This window comes from Lepisosteus oculatus, chromosome 6 (assembly GCF_040954835.1).
Source record: "Lepisosteus oculatus isolate fLepOcu1 chromosome 6, fLepOcu1.hap2, whole genome shotgun sequence".
In the NCBI taxonomy this organism is placed as follows: domain Eukaryota; kingdom Metazoa; phylum Chordata; class Actinopteri; order Semionotiformes; family Lepisosteidae; genus Lepisosteus; species Lepisosteus oculatus.
Genome location: NC_090701.1, coordinates 29,170,412 through 29,189,743, shown reverse-complemented (window position 1 = coordinate 29,189,743; position 19,332 = coordinate 29,170,412). Strand labels below are relative to the sequence as shown.

Here is a 19,332-nt window from a genome sequence, read left to right as displayed (position 1 = left end):
ATTCAGATTGTTTTTTATCTTGTGATGACCTTTTCCATTCAGCTGCTGTAAGGAGCTATTGTATTTGTGAGATAGTCTCTTAAACTTAGTTCTTATTGTTATGGTAATACCTGCCCCCCAACTAATCTCACATATTTGTTAAACTATTGGCAATTTTTTACAAAAATGATGCTAGCCAAAGAGAGGATAAAACTCCAGTTGATTTTCTTTAAAGTATACAGTATTTGTTCACATCAGTGTAATAGACAGGGCAGTCAATGGGCGTTGGAACACATACTCATAATGTTACAGCTGAGAGGAGGCCATTCAGCCATCTACCAAGGATTCAGCTGCTTTTTGAAAGAAGCCAGGTTGTTGACTTCCACAGCATGGCTGAACTGTTTGTTTCTTCCTTCCACAATGGTTTCGGTAAAAAAGTGCCTGTTCTGGGTTCTAAATGTACCATCTAGTTTCCTGTTGTGCTCTCTGATTTGTGTTTCACTGCTAATTCTAAAGAATACACTGCTTTGACTTTGGCTTACTTGTGGTTTTTGTTGTTCAAGGCTAAAAAGGTTCAGCCTGTCAGCCAGCCAGTTCCTGGCCTGAAGCCAGGGAACATATGTTTGCTCTTCTCTGCAGATTCCAGAGCAGTAATATCTTAGTGTGACTAATATACTACACAATGTTCTTAATGACGTCTTACTTGTGTGTTGCGGAATTTTAACTTTTTAATTGCTTCCTCACATTGTCTAAAAGATATAAATGGCGTGTCAACATATACACCTAAGTCTTTTTCGTGAGTACATCATTACATGGCAGTGAGTCTGTCTCTGCAGTTTGACTTCACCTCGTGTCATGGCCTAATGTTCTCCCTCATGATGGTGCTGCTTCTCACTGGCCTGGTGCTCATCTTCACTGCACCCTTTGGATACGTGAGTAGCCTTGGCAACCACTGCCTCTTTCAGGATAGCCCCCCCCAATATGAGTTTTATCCATTTTCCTGCCCTCTGCTGGTCTTCTCCCACAGCCCATGACTCTGATATTCCCAAGATAAACCAGTGAATATTCATGCAAGCTTTCTAAAAGGAAAAGGATATTCTGTCCATCTAACTTTATTTATTGGACTCAAAGAATACTGCACTATTTAATCTCATTATCTTATTTACTAAACTAGGCTAATTGCTTTCTTTTGGTTTGAAGATTACTAATATTTGTATCACACAGAGCTGTTTTGGTAGTTTTGTGTTTTATTTTTCAAAACCATTTTTTTCATCGTTATAAATGTACAGAACATTTCAAAGGAAGACTCAAAAATCAACCAGTCCGTTCCAACACAACCTTATGTTACAAGCACTGGAGCCTTATAAAAGGACCTTGTGCTGTGTTAGCAATGTCTCCTTCAGTCCATTTTATACCATTTTATGAGCTTGCTTGAAACCAATGACTTAAACGTACCGTGTGACTTGTGGCAAAGATGATTAAACCACATAAGAGAACATTATTGTAATATTGCTTACAGATAATGAAACAGTTTCTCAGCCAAAAAGTGAATGTACCTTTTTTCCCAATTAGCAATTATCTTGAATCTGGGGTTGTGCTGTATGTGTACAGTATATAATGCTACATAGTGTGGGTCAAAAACATGTAGGTAAATCATGATGTGCACAAGCACTGATTAGTGTACCTATGTCAGAGTAAAAGTAAATACAGATAAAAAATAAAATATACAGCCTGGGGTAAGCACAACCGGACAGTCAGAAGATGCTGTGGAATAAGAAGATATTGATGGAGGTTCTTCAGAAGCACTGGCAGCAGTCACAGTGGTGAATGGGAATGTGCTTTCTGTCCTCCAGATTCCATGGTTACAGACTGCCTATGCAGGACTAGGAGCCCTTGTCTTCACTCTGGTAAGCATGTGAAGTGTCATATGAATTGTTGCATCTTGTTTGTTTATTTTTTATGCTTTGTAAATATCTCAGGATTGAAATGTATTACTGTGAAACTATCTGATTATATATTATCACACTATATCATATAACTCTTGTAAGATGAAAAACAACACAAAGTAGACAGCAAGGAATAACCAGAGGTGAACTGTGAGTGAAAGACATAGACTCGAGGTCTACGGTAATGCTATGTAGATATAGCTGGAATAAATTCCTTTATGATCTTTGTGTGAATACATTTACATACTTAATTTTTCTAGAGAGCAAAGCCCCCCCAGGTTAAAAAGCTGGTTTATAAGGGTGTCCGCTCTGGCAGCTCTTGTTGGTCCTGGAGGATATGTAACCAAGGGAACAGGGCACACACGAGCTGTGGCTCTGAGTGGGATAGGCTGTCCTGACAGGAGGCCCTGCCTCACTGTGTCTGTCCGCGCAGTTCCTGGCCTTCGATGTGCAGCTGCTGATGGGGAACCGGCGTTACTCCCTGAGCCCCGAAGAGCATGTGTTCGGAGCGCTGTGCCTCTACATGGACATCGTCTACATCTTCTTCTTCCTGCTTCAGCTCTTCGGCAGTCGCGAGTGAACCCACAGAAGTACCCCCCTCTTCCCCCACCCGTGACCTTCTCCCGCTGACATTCCGCACACCCGTCCGAACACACAAACACACACTGAGATGCAGCCACAGAAACAAGTTCCTGCCCTCACAAAACTCCGCCCACTCCTCGACGGTCTCTCACCCCCTGGGGGTATCAACTTTCAATCTGTCTTCCCTTGTACTTTATAACACTTTATGACTCTTTTTTCTGTTATTGTACAACACACACGTTAAAATATTTGTTACCAGATAGTTTGCTTGTAGTTTTCTACAGCTTTTGACACCGTCCATATGGGACAAATGAGTGAAGGGGATGTAGAGGGGCAGGAAGGTTTATGTTTTAATACTTTGTGTGTTTTGTTGTTGTTTTTTACTTCTTCTTTGTACTCAGGCTACATGCTGTAATGCAGACACTCTTAGCTTCCACCGTATACAAACAAGGTCCTGTGTTGTTGTGGTGCAAGGCAGGCCTGTCCTGTTGTCTGAGTGTGACAGGTAATCTCTCCCTAGTGTTGCCAGTTTTAGGGTGACTGAATGTCTCCTCTGATATCCCCCTCTTTATCTAGCCTCCCTTCTTGAGAGGAGGAAAGTGACATGAAGGGCAGGTTAGAAACCAAAAAGCATGCTGCATGCTCAAAGCAATAATAGGCCCCCTGGCCAGGAGTGTCTATGCAGATATGAGGGCTCCTCCTTTTTTTGTTTTATTACACAGCTTCACTTTGGGTGAATACATGGCATAAAGAATTCCCTAGTCTTCACAGAGCCCATCAAAGCCTCTGTACCCAAGGCAGACATGCCACAGTCCTGACAAAGGGAATATTCACTCATGGGTCCTCTCACCACTTTATGGAAGAAAAATCCATTCTCTTCAGCTCCCTCATCAGTAGAATGATATTGAGTTTGGGGGCACATTTCTGAATGATTCTCTGTCTCAAGAACCGCAGTGCTCAACATCAAAACAGACAAAAATATCAATAATTGCTTGGTGTCCCTTTTTTATGATTTGTGTAGTGCGAGTACCACAACAGACTTTCTAGTCTGGCAGTCACCCAAGCTTTGGAAAGCACATCAGAAGTACAGCTGACTGTTGGATTTGAAGTCTCATAGCAAAACGGCCTTAAGAGCTTTAAAGCATCTTTCAGGTCGTAATACTTGTTCCTATGCAGCCAGCAGGAGTCAATCATAAGATACACAGTATATAAACAAAACATCCAGCTTAAAGATTGAACCTGCATTTACAAAGCAATTGGTGCTAATTTAATCTTTTATCCAGTGGGCTGGGCACCTGACCATTTACTGCTTATTATAATTTAAGATACAAGACAGTGGTTAATTGTTAGCATCATTGTATTTTTAATGTTTGAAGTGACTGTGGTTTTAAGCCAGATTAAAGATATTAAATCCACTTGACATATTTAGTTTTTAAGAAATGTTTGTGCCAATCTTCTAAGACTCAGCAAGTACGTTACGGAAAGCTGCAGGAAAGAGTGTAGTTATAAAAAGTTGGAATTTCCTGATAGGTAAATTTAATTTAATATACCCTATACACAAATATACAGAGACTATACATAGTACTGTAGTAGAGTTGTATTTTTATTTCTTCGCTAATAGCGCTGATGCTAAGGCTAATTTTAAGGCTTATTTTAAGAAAGTTAAAAATACACTTCCCAGAATCACACATCTTTTATATTTTAATTGGAATAGGAAAGTGTACTTTTTATACACTTTGAGCTACAGATTGGCCTTACGAGGTGCCTTGTATGCAGGATTTACTCTTAGTTGGAAGCCGATGATACCCTGGCCAAATTGACCTCACCCCATGCCTGATGACATTTGGCCAGTTGTGTGCTTATAGTGACATGACCAGTGATGCCACTGGTCATGATTTAATATAGGTTCACAATGACGGCTCTTTTTCCTTTTTCCCCCTCTTCGTATTATTAATGAGATGTCTCATGTCTCAAATTGGCCACAGTGACTCTTGCATTAGAGTCTTCAGATGGTGTTACAGTATAAAGCCATTTCTAGGAAAGGCTCTGGGTTGCCACGGTCCTTACCAGTAATTAGCAGCTACTGTATCTGATAATTGATGGATAATAGGTGAAGTAATGGAATAAACTCTGGTTACTTTATGCTACAGAAATAATTAATCTAAGTACTATATACTGAATGTTGAAATATACACCAGTTGTCTGTTGCTGACAGTCTGCTGTACTATATAGATCACTTATGGATGCCCATAGTTTCCCTTGACAACTATCCTTGCTGACAAGGAGTAAAACATTGGGACAGTGAAGATTAAACTGGCATTTCATTATGAACTCTGAGAATAATTTTTCAGGAAATATAAATATAGATAAGCACATCTCCTGAATATTTTATTTCTTACACAGTCAATTCATTTCTAGTCTCTTGGGTCAACACATTTATAGTGTTAACTTTATTTTGATTTAGCAAAAAGTATTTGTAATTTTAGCTCACATAGGTGTCTCTTGATGGTAATTAGGCTATTTAGTGGACTAATTAGGCACTTATAAAAAAAAACCTATGAACATGCTGTCAACCCACCTTCCTTTGATTTCAGTCTTTTGAGTCCATAGTCACCATAACATCAAAACCAAAGAATTTTTTAAAAGAGAAAAGGGCAATAAGTGTGAAAGAAAAACAGGCAATTTTAAAAATTGAAAGAAAAACTACCAAAATTTAACCCTAACCCCGTTGGCCAAGAACACCTTTGCAGTTGTTGACAGAAAGTTGATTAAAACTGTTAAGGAGAACCTAAAACAGCTGTCAGAGAAATCACCAGCAACTTCCAGAGTACAGAGGGACTCTGCAGACAGAGACAGCAGATTTGCAAAGGCAACAGTATAAAGTGTAAAACCCATCAGCACCAACAACAGAAAAGCCAGGTTAAAAGTTGCTTGGAAATACGAAGATGAACCAGGAGGGTTTTGAGCAAAGTTTTATGGTCCGGTAATGCATGATCGCCTCTGGAACTGTCTCGCTCATCTTTAATGATGTAAATAATGATGGCAACAGCAAAATGAATTTGCTGCTTGTGTAGAAGATAATTGTTCCCACCTTATTGAGTTCACCAGGCAATATGATAATGACAGGAGGTCTTCAAGGGAGAAAAAAGGGGAAAACCTTAGACTGGCCAAGTCAATCTCAATCCCTCTGTGAATGTATTTTGCATGTTTAGCATGCATTTCACATGCTAACAAAAATAATAATAAGTCAGAACACCCCAGTAATAGGCTCGAGGAACTCCAAGTGACTTTAGCCAATACACAAGAATCAGAACAACAGCTCAATGAATCACGGACATCAAGCGAGTAAATCATGCAAGGGATATGCAGTCAAATCCTGCCTTTTACACTCTGCAAGTTAAAAAATACAGGAATTGTCTCCCAGTACTTATGATCCCTTTTAAAGGATAGGGTTGAACACAAAGTAGTTCTAATATGATCTAATGTGTATGCATGAAATTATTAGATAGCATATATTAAATTGTACTTGACATTCATATCAGTCTCATGGTTATAAATACAAATTGCTTGATTTTAAAATAATAAGTTTTCACTTTGCTTTCCCGATAGTTTTGGTGGGCACTATAATTACCAAGTTCATTTAAAATATATATACAGTCTATGAAGTTGGACCATAGCGCTACGTCTGGGCAGCCAGGGTATTGCAATGTTGAGAGCAGATGTTTGAAAATGAAGTAAGTTGACTAGCATGCTCTTAAAATGTTAAATCTGCTAGTGTAATAATATGGTGATTTTGGAAAGAGATATTATCTCAGTATATTAAATATGCATTTCTGGGGTATTCAGAATAATGAGCTGTTCTGATGTTACTATCAGTACTTTAAAAGGTAGCCTTGCTTGTGAAATATGGTCCTGATGATATTTCACTGGAAATGTTGAAATGTATTTATATTTGTAAGAAAAAAAAATGAAACTAGCCTTTGCCTTCCTGTTACACAACAGTTCTGTTTTTTTTCATTTCTGCTTTACACAGGACATGCATTCATTGAATAATCACCGATGAATCTGTAATATATATGATGACGTCTTAAATATATTCCTGAAGTAAAGAAAATGAATCTTCTCCTTAAACCTCAAAATGATCCAATTTCAATCTGACTTTATGAAGAAAATCTTTGTGAAGATTTGCATACATATTATTCACTATCTCAACTTCTCGGCCAGCATCAGAGACTTTTGGGTAAGGCCCAAAAGAAGTGTAATTCGCATTTTTGAATGAAATGAGACACCTGATCTACTTCATTCACATCTTCAGAGATCTGCAAAAATCTTATATGATTTTCCTATTAATGTTGCTTTTCTATACCCTTGTGCAGTTATTAATATGAGCTTTACTAAATGGAAACACTTCTGTATATGAAGGTCTGAGCTCAAAGTGGAAACTATAGTGTTATAGACTGCATTTTAGGTCTTATTTTTTTCCATCCAATTACTTAATTTGTAGTGTGACACTAGCAAGTACAATATCCTTTAAAGTACATCAGTCCCTAATATATTAGAATACTAAAATTTGTCAGTTGTATTCATGAAGAATTTTACAAATGTGACAAAGTGGGGGAAAAAAGGCCTAAATTATCTGTTCTCATCTTGGCAGTAGTTATTGAACGGCAGTTTTTAAAACTACCATTGTGTAGTTGTGTGAACAAGGTATAGTTGTTGGACTCCAGTTTCTCACAACATCCAGAGACATGCTGGCCAGGTTAATTGGTATCTTAAATTGTCCCCGTGTGGGCTGTGTGGTGTGTAGGGATGCGTGTGTGTCCTGTCTCTCACAAGGTGAGTGTAGTCTCACCTTGTGCCCTGTGCTTCCTGTTTTGATTTTACTCATTCCGAATAGATTGGAAGGTTTAGACTATGTTCTTTGTTACAGCTACAGTATGTACAAAAGAGTAAACCCTACATGTAACATTTCCTGTGATCAAATAAATTGAGCTACTAGTGTTGATGGCGTATTAGCATGATGTTCTGTGACATTTTATTGTCCCTACCTTTAATATGATAAGAGAGTAATCAGAATATTGTGTCTAAACAATGATGTCAACTTGCAACAAATGCATACATGAGAGACAAGAAGCTAAATTTTAAATATTTTTTAAAGGTGCCAAATGCCTGAATTGTGACTAAACATGTAATTCAGGAGCTGGTATTACGTGTTCTGATCTCAAATAGTGATGGGAATGGCACAAGTGGACATAAATAAAAGTTTCTTTCAGTTCTACAACTCGAAAGTCAAAGCAATGAAATCGTTTTGCAGCGTGGAGCTGAATCTTTTTGACTATCCACTTCTTAATTTTGTCTGTTTTTAACTTCAGCTTTTTAAAAATAGTCTTAATTTCACGTTCTGCAATGTATGTATCCATGTAAATTAAGTTGGGACTCTTGACTGCTTTTTCCATTCTTTTTAAGATGACTGAAACCTCGATAAATAGTGATGTACAGTACCAGTGATGAGTGCATGAACTGGTGTGGCAGCCATACTGTTCTCTTCTGTGTGCTGTGGGCCTGTGCTTTCAAACAGTGACATTTCAACCCTCTGTATTGTTTTCACAACCTCCAGATTATGATAACGGCTGCCACCAAGATTATTATTTTTTTATGTATCCTAACCTGTTGATTGAAAAATGAGTCAGTTCAATAAAATAATATGAATCAACATTGGTGTTACTTTTTGAAGCTGTGAAACTGGTTCAATTATTGATTCAGGTTGTCATACTGTTAAGTGCAAGTGGACTGAAAACCTGTAGACACACCATCCCTGCAGAACCAGAACCAAGGTTGGGGACCCTCTGTTTTTAGGACCTTGACAGTTGTGTTTAAATGGTAATTTGAAGGATTTAAAATGTTTCTTATCTTATGTAAATTTGAATTGTCTTTCCCCTTTCTGAGTTATTTGGGCTTTGTCCTACATTTCTGGAATTTTTGCCATTCCAGCATATTGCTATAAAGCATATAAAGTTTAATCCAAATTTATAAACATTTGCATTCACATTTTTGGTTTAATTATTTGCTTTTTATGAGTATAAGGTTATAACAAATCACACTCACCATCCCAGTGGTGAAAAAACATTAAAAAGGGCGTTCAAGAAAAGGAATGATCATATGGTCTTACATCACATTAACAATTAACACAAGATCTCCTGTATTCCTGTGTGACAGTGCTTCAGTGTAAAAGGTCTGTATAGATGTATGGGTGGGTATTTTTCTGATGGAAAAATTTAATCATATGAACATTTTATGGAGAAAAGCTGGTTCACCCAAATGAAGATCTCGTTGTAACATTTCATGAAGGATCCAAGTTAATCTGCTTTAGCTTCATGCCTGTGAATCTTTTTCCAGAAAAACTATTAATTTGTGTATCATCAGTCCTTAATGGACAGCCTCTTTTTTGGCATTAGTATCCACGGGTCCCTGTTTTCAGGGGTAATTCAGACGTAATCCCCTGGGTTTGCTGTCTCAAAAGCGGAATATTGTATTCCTATTGCGGTCTTCCTAATTACATGCTAGTTAGAGTTGGTGTGCAGCAGTGGTTCAAATCCTAGCTGGGGTACTGCTGTTGCATCCTTGAGCATTGTACTTCACCCAGATTGTTCCAGAACAATAACCGTCCATCCATTTTCTAACTGCTTTATCCAATTCAGGGTCAGAATTCAGAGTACAATAGCCAACAATACAAATTGACTTTGTTAATCCAAAATTGGAAATAATTTCCTTGCAAACATTTGTCAGGTGTAAGTAAGTCTTGGTGAAACAGTACCCTGCTTACTTTCCTCTGGTATACAGAGCGGCAAGGGTGACCAACCCAACCCTTCATATCGGTGGCACCAATTGACAAAAATTCCATCTGGTACCTAAATATTAATCTGATTTATTCCTAAAATAAAGGTTTAGTGATGATCCGTTTTAAAAGCTATAACTTGCAGAAATTAGTATTGTTTTTAAATGAATGTTTGACACAAAGCATTAAAAAATTGTGTCACAGCTGTTGTTTTTTCTGTTGGATTGTGATGCTTTTTGGAATTGGCCCAGTCACAGAAGACCTCCTACAATGCTGAAACTAATGGGAATGCCAAGTTTCACATTCACCCCAACAACATGTATTCCTTTATGTTAATACTACCACTCCACTTTTATCTACATTTTCTTTTTTTTTAATTTTAAGGCTAGGGTTCAGAAAAGTAGTGTAGTGGAAAGGATACAGAAAATAGTATTCACTGCAGTTGTTGTAGTGGTAGTTTAAGTGGCTTTCAACTTCTGGTTTCACTTGGAGTGATTACTACGTAACAACCTGCCTACAAACCTGAAGGTTTACAGTGTCTTGGGAGTTACTGCAGCACAGTACTAACTGTACCAAATAGTTTTCTGCATCAGATGTATATTTCTTGTTTATCTGAAATCCTGTTGAAAAGCCGTATTTCTTAAGGTGGGTAAGGAAATGAGATCCATATTTGGTCATTTTCTGACTTGTCAGAACTGACCTCTAACCCGCTCTGGCTCATGGTTTGACACCAGGAATGCTTGTGTCTGCTATCTGTCTGAGACGGTTTCTCTGAACAGTCATAAGTGTGTACCACAAGGTTGAATTTAACCCTCAATCTCCTGCAAAACCTCATGTAGCAATGAAACGTGTTTTTGTATCTCAACCAATACCCTACTCCTTTGTTAAGCCAAAAGGTAGAAAGTAGAGGACACAATGAATTGGATTGGATTCAAAACTGCATATTGTAATCAAAAAGATTATACTGATAGCTAAAATTCAACTATTGTAGTCGAATCAATCAATTATTTTTCAACAATGCAGTCCAATGTTACTCAGAGGCATAATATTTAATTTGAATGTCTCTCAGTGGGATGCATGTATGTTTCAATTTTAGATTGTTTTACACTACTGTTTTGCCACTTGCAATAAATGTATTGCAACTTGTGTGACCAGGGGTAAAGGTTCTGCGGGCACACATATAACCAGCTTCTGTGACCAAGGAACTGAGTTCCAGCAATAGGTGCTTGCAGGAGCAGCTCGAAGACGAGCATGGCATTGTGCTTTTTGGACTTTCTGCAGTTGGAAGATACACCCCTTAAAGACAAACTCTCTCCAATAGACTAAGTGCAGTGAAGCTGGCGATCCCTAGTTAGGGCATTAATCCAGTCTCCATAGAAAAATATACAGTAACAGCGATACAGAGAAAGAAAGGGAGGGAGAGAAACAGAGAAGGGAGAAGACAGAAACCAAAGAAGAAACATCATTTTCATCCTCCTCTTCCTCTAAATCTCCATACTGTAGGTGAGTTTCATGTCAATAAGACTTGGAACCAGTTTCTGACCAGGTAAAATTAATACTATAAAGATTTCTAAATTTCTTATATTGTGGAATCCTCGGGCTTTAAACATCTCTCCTATGTTAGTGATGTACTGTTAGAATGTGAAAAAAATAATTCCCATTCAGTTGTGAGCATCTGTGTTTTAGAGAGGGAGATTGAGCCCATGGTAGGACACATGATTTGTTTTGGCCTTTAAATTATTTTGCTGTGTATTTAGATTACAGGAGCAGAATTCTAAATTTTCTATGTCTAAAGTAGGACCCTGAAACCAAATGAATTGGTAAATATCTGTATTTTGTAGCTTTTGTATGGTTGTGTTATTTATCATAATAAATCTTTGTCTTGTGTAAGTCTGGGCCTGGTTATTACTCCATTAGCAGAGCTGTGCAGGAGAATAAAAGAACACAAGTGAAATTGTTTAACTTGCATAGCAAGCTGGTATCAGAACCTGATTTTTAACACCCCCCTTCATGTAACAATATTATTTTGTCTCTGGAATTAACAATATCAACAGGACGTAAGCAAATGTTCCCTTTGCATACAAACTAGCTATAACATACTGCATGTATAGTACACGTAAAGATATATGGTTAGTGTTAGCAGTATCATAAAAACTGCTAACAGCGGAACAGGATTAGGATTAAGGATGTAACTATATTTCAAATCACTAAATTGTTGACAATCTACTGTAAATACTGTACTTTGCCTAAGGGCATAACAGCAGTGGCCTACCAAATATTTGAACAGACAGCTTTCTAGTTATGAGCCAGGAGCCCTAAACACTACTCTTCTACTGTCTATGTTACAAAGATAACAGTTTCTCTTAAGGTTCAATTATAAACTTTTTTTATCAGTCCCTTATTATCTATTCATAAATGGTGAATGAATAACAAGATGAGAATGGTTACAAACAAGAAGAGTCCATCTAGCCCATCTGATAGTAGCTTATTGATCCAAGGTGCTCATCCAGATATTTCTTTGACAGAAGTCAGGGTCTCATCCAGATACACAGTTATTTATGTCTACTTATGTTACCTTCATAAAATATGTACTTTGAACCCCAAACACTCACCTGTGTTGTCTGATCAGTGTAAAATCTCTGTAAAACCATTTCACAGATGCCATTTTACAAGTACTCTACTTGTAGACTAATGATTATGCATTTTTTGTCACAAGTTTCTTAACACTTGATATTTTCTGTATTCATGATACATTATTTATTATTGATTAATGAGGTTTATTATTTAAACTTATCTTAAAACGTTACCTTAAAATACTAACTCAAAAATGTACCTGAGTGGCACACTGATGCACTGTTCAGCATCTGCACCTTCCAGCGCTGGGGGCACTGGGGCACGGGGTGATATCTGCATGTTGTTTGGATGTTTTCTCCATGTTCAATTGGGTTTTCTATGGATACTCCAGATTTGTCTCACATGTCCAAAAACACCTGATCTACTTCATTCACATCTTCAGAGATCTGCAAAAATCTTATATGATTTTCCTATTAATGTTGCTTTTCTATACCCTTGTGCAGTTATTAATATGAGCTTTACTAAATGTAAAAATTGAGAAAATTACCCCTGGCATAAGTGTGTGTGGCTATGTGCTTTGAGATGGACTGGCGTCCTCAGGGATGTTATCCCACCTTGTCCTCAATGCTTCCCAGGATATGCTCTGGGCCACCGTGACCCTGAGTTAGATAAGCAGGAATTGAATGATGTGATGCGTTTGTTAAGTACTTCAGTCTATGTTTTACAGGTTAAGAAAAATAATCAAGAAGTTATAAATACTTGCAGTAGATAAAGAGTCCTGACGATGTAAAGGATTTGTTGTTGCCTATTGTATCTGTTTCACATTTCTCCTGTTTTATTACTGGTTCCTCAGTTCCTGTGCTTCTTATGTTCTAAGTGTCCGTGGCAGAGTGGGTGTAGAGCCACTGTGCGCGCTGACCCTAGGAATGTGGGGGTGCAGTGTACATGCAGCTGCCATGGGGGTGACAGGACATATCAGTGGAGGAACACCTGGTGCACCCATGAATTCTGGCGAATGAGGGTCTCTCTCATACTTGAGGAGCTCTGACTCTGCAGCGTCATTGCATCCTGCTCCCCACCCCACCAACACGGCTACACTTGGGGAGCCAACAGCAGAAGCAATAGCTACCTTCAGGATCCACCTGTCTTAGAAATCTTCTTTTCGTGCTGTTATTCTGCTTCCTTTGAGCAGACCTCCATTATTAATAAACCACACACCCAGAACCCAAAAACAAATGTTATGCTTTGTACTATTTAGTTCAATGTTATTATTGCTAAAGAAATTATGTCTTATGGAAATATTTCCTTCCAACAACCACATTAGAAAAAATGACCAGCTAGTCTACACACAGGTGGAAAAACAGTTAACAGGCCCAAGTTATAAAACAGGTCAGTCTTTCATTCCTGAATGAAACAGGGAGCAGATATACTGGCATTGTGTGTTTAAGCCATTCTTGTACAGTATGTATACTACTTTTGCCTAGTATCACATAATACAGTATAATACTACAGTACATTATTTTATATTCAAACATTTTGCCACTTTATAGAGGATCTGAAAAACATTTAATAAAATCTGTAAAATACAAGTGTTTATAAAACAAGACCAAGATATAAAATGAAACAGAGAGGAACCAAAACTTAACATATTTAAATGCCTGTCATTATATGTGATGTTTTAGTTTTCAATATCAACTGAATTTGAAAGTGTCGTTTTTGGAATAAAGGTAGTTGATTTACACATGCAAAGTGGACCCGAAAAACCTAGGTAAATGAAAAACTTCAATTTAAACCTAATCCCACATGAGAATTAATTTTAATAGAGGGTTTGGTTTCAGGTTCCACTCCCAACAAACTAAATAACTAAATAAAAACAATTACTTTAACTTGTGCAAGATGCTTATGCAGTTTTAAAAGGAAATTTTAAGAAATTGCTTAGCAATTTCATGTAGACTGTGTAGACAATTAGGGAAAACTGTTGTACAGGAAGTGCTGGGTGGGAAAAAGCCCATAAGCAAGTCAAATGCCCAAAGATAAATCGGGATTGTACAACTATCTTTTACCATCATTGGTCCTTTTACTATTTTCCTTATTTAGGGCTTTGACTGATTATTAAGGTTTATTCAGTGGTGTCCATAAAGAAGGTTTGGGAGGGATGACAACAACCAAGTTCAATCAGCCTCAGCTGTCAATAATTCATGGTCCATTCCGATACCATTTTCTCACCTAAAACATTATAAATACTGTACATAATCCCCTTCTCACCCTCACATACAGTACGTCTTTTAATGTAGAACTTGCATCATCAGCATCATTCTTAAACCACCCCACCACTCTTAATTCAATTGCAAAGAAGAAATGTGTTTGTGGCACTTATTTTTAACAAACTGGAGTCTTGAGTCTTGTTCTGTCCAAACAGATTTCACAGACACAGCCCCTTTCATTGGCTTCAGAGGCTATTATTGAGGCCAGTGGTTCACAGCACCTTGTCCTTTTGAGTTTACCTTTATCTCTTCTCCTGATCATTGGCTTTATTTGTTTCCAGTTGTCACAGCTGCTTTTTGGTCCACAATTAGAAACAAAATTCCATTCAGACAGCATCACCATTTATAATCAACAAAGGAAGATAATCTTCTCCCTTTATCATGAAATTCCTCAGTTATTTCAATGGCTTTCTCTTATAAATATTATAAAACAATTTCTAATTGTTACAGCTGACATCAAACCTCATGCCAACAATATTGCCATTTCTATCTTTCTCACTTTCAATTTCAGAGGTTCAAGAATTTAGGCCTGTTGCCAACTAGTATCCCTCTCCAGCTCCTCCTTATTCAAATCTAGTATTCCTCTAAATCACTCTTTCCATCTGTACCAGCTTTCCAGCTGGTTCAAAATACTATCTGAAGGTACACCTTGTACCTTCAGTTCCTACCATACTGCCTGGAGATTTTTTTAATCCTTCCATCTCCTTCAAATGTAAAAATAAATACTTCTTGTGATATAATCTCATCCTTTATCTTCTATTGTAAGGTAAATGTCATTCTAAGATTATCAACAATTAAGTCTACTTACAGTACATCAGACCTTTAGAATCTTGACTCCATTATCTCCAGATTAGCATTTTTCAAAAAGCATCTCCTACTGATTCTCTTTTTGCTAATGAAAAGCCTCATACTGTTTCATAACTGTTTTCTCTTTGATCTGCATGAAGTTCTCACCAAGCCTAAATTTGCTTCAGAGCAATTCTGTGGCTGCTCCTTCCAGATTGAAGCTGCCTCCTCAGCAGCTCGTCAAGGCCTTCCTTATTATCCCATAAAGCAACTCAGACACTGGTCATCCAAGGCCACCTTAATTTATATAAACCAAAACAAATACTCTTAAACAAACACTCCTACAGCTTTCTATATAATGGCTGAAATAACCCACAGTTCAAGCCGTACTGAACATCACACAACACTTCTCACCTTCTCTGTTCTTTTCCCTAATTCTGCATTGGTGATTTAGGGCCCTGATTACATTTTTTAGGCGGTCCTAGCCTCCTTGTCCTATGGATGGGAGGTTAGCCCTCAACCAAGCCAGTTAAGCTCAATTTTATTGCAACTAAAACAGTCCATAAACCATTCAATGTGATTATTTCATGGGTGTTGTTATTCCTAGCAAAATGGAGATTATAACGAATGTTTGGGAGGGATTACAACTGCCAAATATCAATCAGACTCAGGTGTCAGTAATTCCTAATCAATCCTGACATAATTTCCTCATGTAAAACATTCTTAATACTGAACATAATTCCCTTCTTACATCCCACCTCCACTCCATCTCCACCTTTGCAGCTGCCTCTTGGTCACTCCTCACTCTGCTTGGGAGTCCCAGCCTCCTCATCCTGTTAGCCTTCAGCAGAGCGGGTTATTAAGCTAAATTTGATTGTGACTAAAACATTAAATAAACCTTTCCATATGTTTATATCTTGAGTGTTGTTATTTTTAGTGAATTGAATATTAAGCACAGGTGCCAATGTTTCAAAATCATCGGGCGTATTAGTATTTAAATGTATCCACATGAACAAAGCATGTCTCTGTCCTCTCTCACATTAAAACAACAAGAATAAAAATCTATTAAAGAGGGCTTCGTTGACAGTAATAATGTACTAAGGAAAACGTGTTGCTTGGTGTTGCGCGCTTGCTAATAGATAACAGTTATTTGCAGCGTCTTCAATATCTAGAGAAACAGAATATCCGTAAATGTGAAGCACCGAAATGCAGCAAAACTTGCCTTTAAAATCCGTCTTGCGCGTCATTTCTCGCATTTTGCTATTTGGTGACGGATTGTTCACGCTTGTTCATCTAACCTATTTATTCGCCCGATCAAATCGAGCCAAAGTTTTTTTTAGGGAAAAAAATTGCGATTTTTATTTCACAAATTCTTTGCATTGAATTTATTTTATACACATACTAGTTTACTTTGTTTTACTATTGTATTAATATTTTTTAAATGTATGAACAAGTGTTTAAAAATATTTATAAGGTACAGACTAAGGTAATTAAGATCATAGACTGTTGTACTGTAGCAGCATGAAATACGGAAGATAAAGGGTGGTTAAAAAAAGACTGAGTCACCCAAGCGACTTCGCAGGGGCGCACAACTGGGTGCTTGCAGAGCAAATTGTCACGAACACACCGTCACGTTACCTGTTTCTGACCTTGGACAAGCGTGTAAAATGACAACTAATTTATCATTAATAAGGAAGTAAATATTTTTGAAGCACACTTTACCAAACACGTGCAAAATAAGAGCACGTAAATAACCTAATGAGCTTAATCAATAATGGTTACAAAGACAGTTATTTAAAAAATAAGATGTTTTGAAAAGGTGCTGTATAAATACAAAAAATGATATAATAATCAGATTAAGGATTACACATATAACAACGAAATTCTGTCATTTGATTGCTCTTAACCACTCCAGCAACAGTTAGTCTCAGGAAAGTACTGCTAAAAGACCACTAATTAGAGTTACACTAAATTACAACCAAATTATATACAAATCAGCCAACAGGACCTTAACTTCTGGAACAATTAGTAATTAGTAGACTAGTGCAACACACATTTTTTCTAAAGTCCTTGACAATCACAGGGGATATAAAATGTAGGTAGCATTTTAACTGACATGGCCTTTTCTGTGTCATTTTGCAGTGAATGAGGTAATAGTAATCAAGTTCAAGTGCCCTCAGCTATGCACCAGTGTATCTCATGTGTCCTCAAGTGACACATGCTCTCCCCCAGAAGAGAGAGATCCTTACCCGTGGGAAGACATTTACTCACAGGGAGCACATGAAGAAACACACACTGGTGAGCGCTGGAACCACACAGTGCCACATGCAGTGTATATCAATGACACCTTATGATGTCTGACCACAGAAAGTAGCACAAGACCATAGAGAGCTTAAAGGAGATCTTGCATGTAGAAACTTAAAAGCTGAGAAAGGTTTTAATGTGACACAATAAAAACTAGAATGTTACTCAGCCCTTAAAAGACAATACACACCTCCAGGATATCTGACCACAGCGAGAGGCAACAAGATAAAACAGCTCCCAATGACATACAGTCTCAGTGATTAAATTCAGGCTATAGAAATTGTGCATACCTGACTGCCCAGAGAGGAAAGGCTGCATACCCACTTTCTGCTAGACTGGAAAAATGAGACAGGCTGGTAAGGTCAATGAGGGATCACCATCTCATTGCCTCCCCCTTCACAATCTGCAATGATGTTAGAGGAGCCAGTCATGTGATGAATCTGAAAATCATAGCAATAGAGCTCTGAGTTACACTGTGATATTACTCCCCCTTGTTTAATTTGGCTATTTAAACCTTTATGGTCCATCTCCAGAATAAAATGTTTACCTAAAAAATAATATCAAAGACCATTTACTAAACACTCCTTCTCTACAAAGTAACGTGTTAATTACAGTACATCTAAACAAGGCCCTTGACCTCCACAAGTAATTATAAAACAAATCCTCTCAGTATCAGAGGAACAAGTTTGAATGCTAAAAAGTTTTTTTTTTAAACACTGTCTCTGCACACGTGAATCTGAAAACAGTTTTACATTTTGTCCTGCAAATATGAACACATTACAAAAAACTAGAGTACAGAAACTGGTATAAACATAAGTATTGTGTTACTGTATGTATTCCATGATACAGCAGCCACTGTGTCTTTGTGTGAACTGTAGTTCTACCGTTAAACTATTTACCGCTCCAGATTCAGAGCATGTAGCAGCACATTACTGCCCGACTAGGTGGTCCAAGCACTTACAGTACGTACAGTACTGTATCTCTGGCGTTGGCGATGTGGATTTACTTTTGATCTCTGACGTGCTGTCGTCGGGTGTTACAACGCAGTAGTTTCACTATACTTTATGCTCTTTTAAATTAAAATAGCGTAGTTATTAGTATTAGATTTACTGTTTTTTAGCATATAGAATCTTTATAAGATTGTAGCAATGGTGTACCACAGTACTGTATTTTGTTATGTGGTTAAACTACCCACAGTACCTGACCTAATAATAGGTACACTAGTGTACCATAGTATTGTGATGGTATAGTCTTACAAAATGTTGAATGCTCTATAAAAACAACGATACAGAAATGTTATAGAAGTATATCTTCTGTACTTCAATTTGTAGCTAGGTTCACAAGTGTAAGATTACCAAAAATGCCGTTCCAACCCGTGTGTTCATCTTTTGGATATATTTCATTTGACCAGCAAAGAATTTTGCGCTGCGTGTTTTAAAATCATTATGTAAGTTGCGATTTAAGATTTTCAGCAGATGGAATTCCGCAATGTCATTAAGGGGCTTCGAATTGGTGCTCCCCCCGGACAAGGCTTTAACAAGTAGAACAAAAACGTAGAGGAATTTGAAGTTCCCACATCATTATGTCTTCAACATGCCAGGACAGCCTCAGCCGTTTGAACTGAGCGAGCTCCCACTGCCCTGTGTAATTTAACCATCAACCGCAGACATTGTTTGATTTCAGTTCTGCCTAATGCTTTTTCCCTGCTCCCCAGTCCCAACCCCTAGTCCGTTTAAAAAAAAATAATTCTCTGTCCGGACTGGTGCACACAGAGGCCAAGATTCGGGGATACTATAGAGTAATGTGAACAACAGCAAACACACGCAGAAATACAGTCCACAGAAAACACACGGCTCAGACCAATAACTGGAGTAAAGCAGGGCGCTCTCCAGCTATTCAGCAGGGTTAATTTGGGTTTTAAAGCATGGGAAGTGCACAATGCCAAGCAGGATGTGGCTGTTAAATTACCCCCCGGGTGAGTGCCGGAAAGTAACTGTAAGAGGGGTTTTAAGAAGTTTAAGAACTTTCTAAGCAGCCAGCTACAGTACGTCTCTTCTCACGT

General features: G+C 37.8%; 1 protein-coding gene across 2 annotated transcripts in view; it reads left to right on the top strand.

Annotated features, from left to right (window-relative positions):
• faim2a (Fas apoptotic inhibitory molecule 2a) overlaps positions 1 to 8,220 on the top strand; it is a 34,287-nt gene extending 26,067 nt beyond the window's left edge. For both annotated transcript variants that reach the window (XM_006634175.3, XM_015354218.2), the window contains exons 10-12: positions 816 to 911; positions 1,833 to 1,886; positions 2,359 to 8,220. In XM_006634175.3, coding sequence (XP_006634238.2) covers positions 816 to 911; positions 1,833 to 1,886; positions 2,359 to 2,505 — 297 coding nt within the window. In that variant the 3' untranslated portion in view covers positions 2,506 to 8,220. The remainder of the gene's footprint in view (positions 1 to 815; positions 912 to 1,832; positions 1,887 to 2,358) is intronic.
• The last annotated feature ends 11,112 nt before the right edge of the window (positions 8,221 to 19,332 follow it).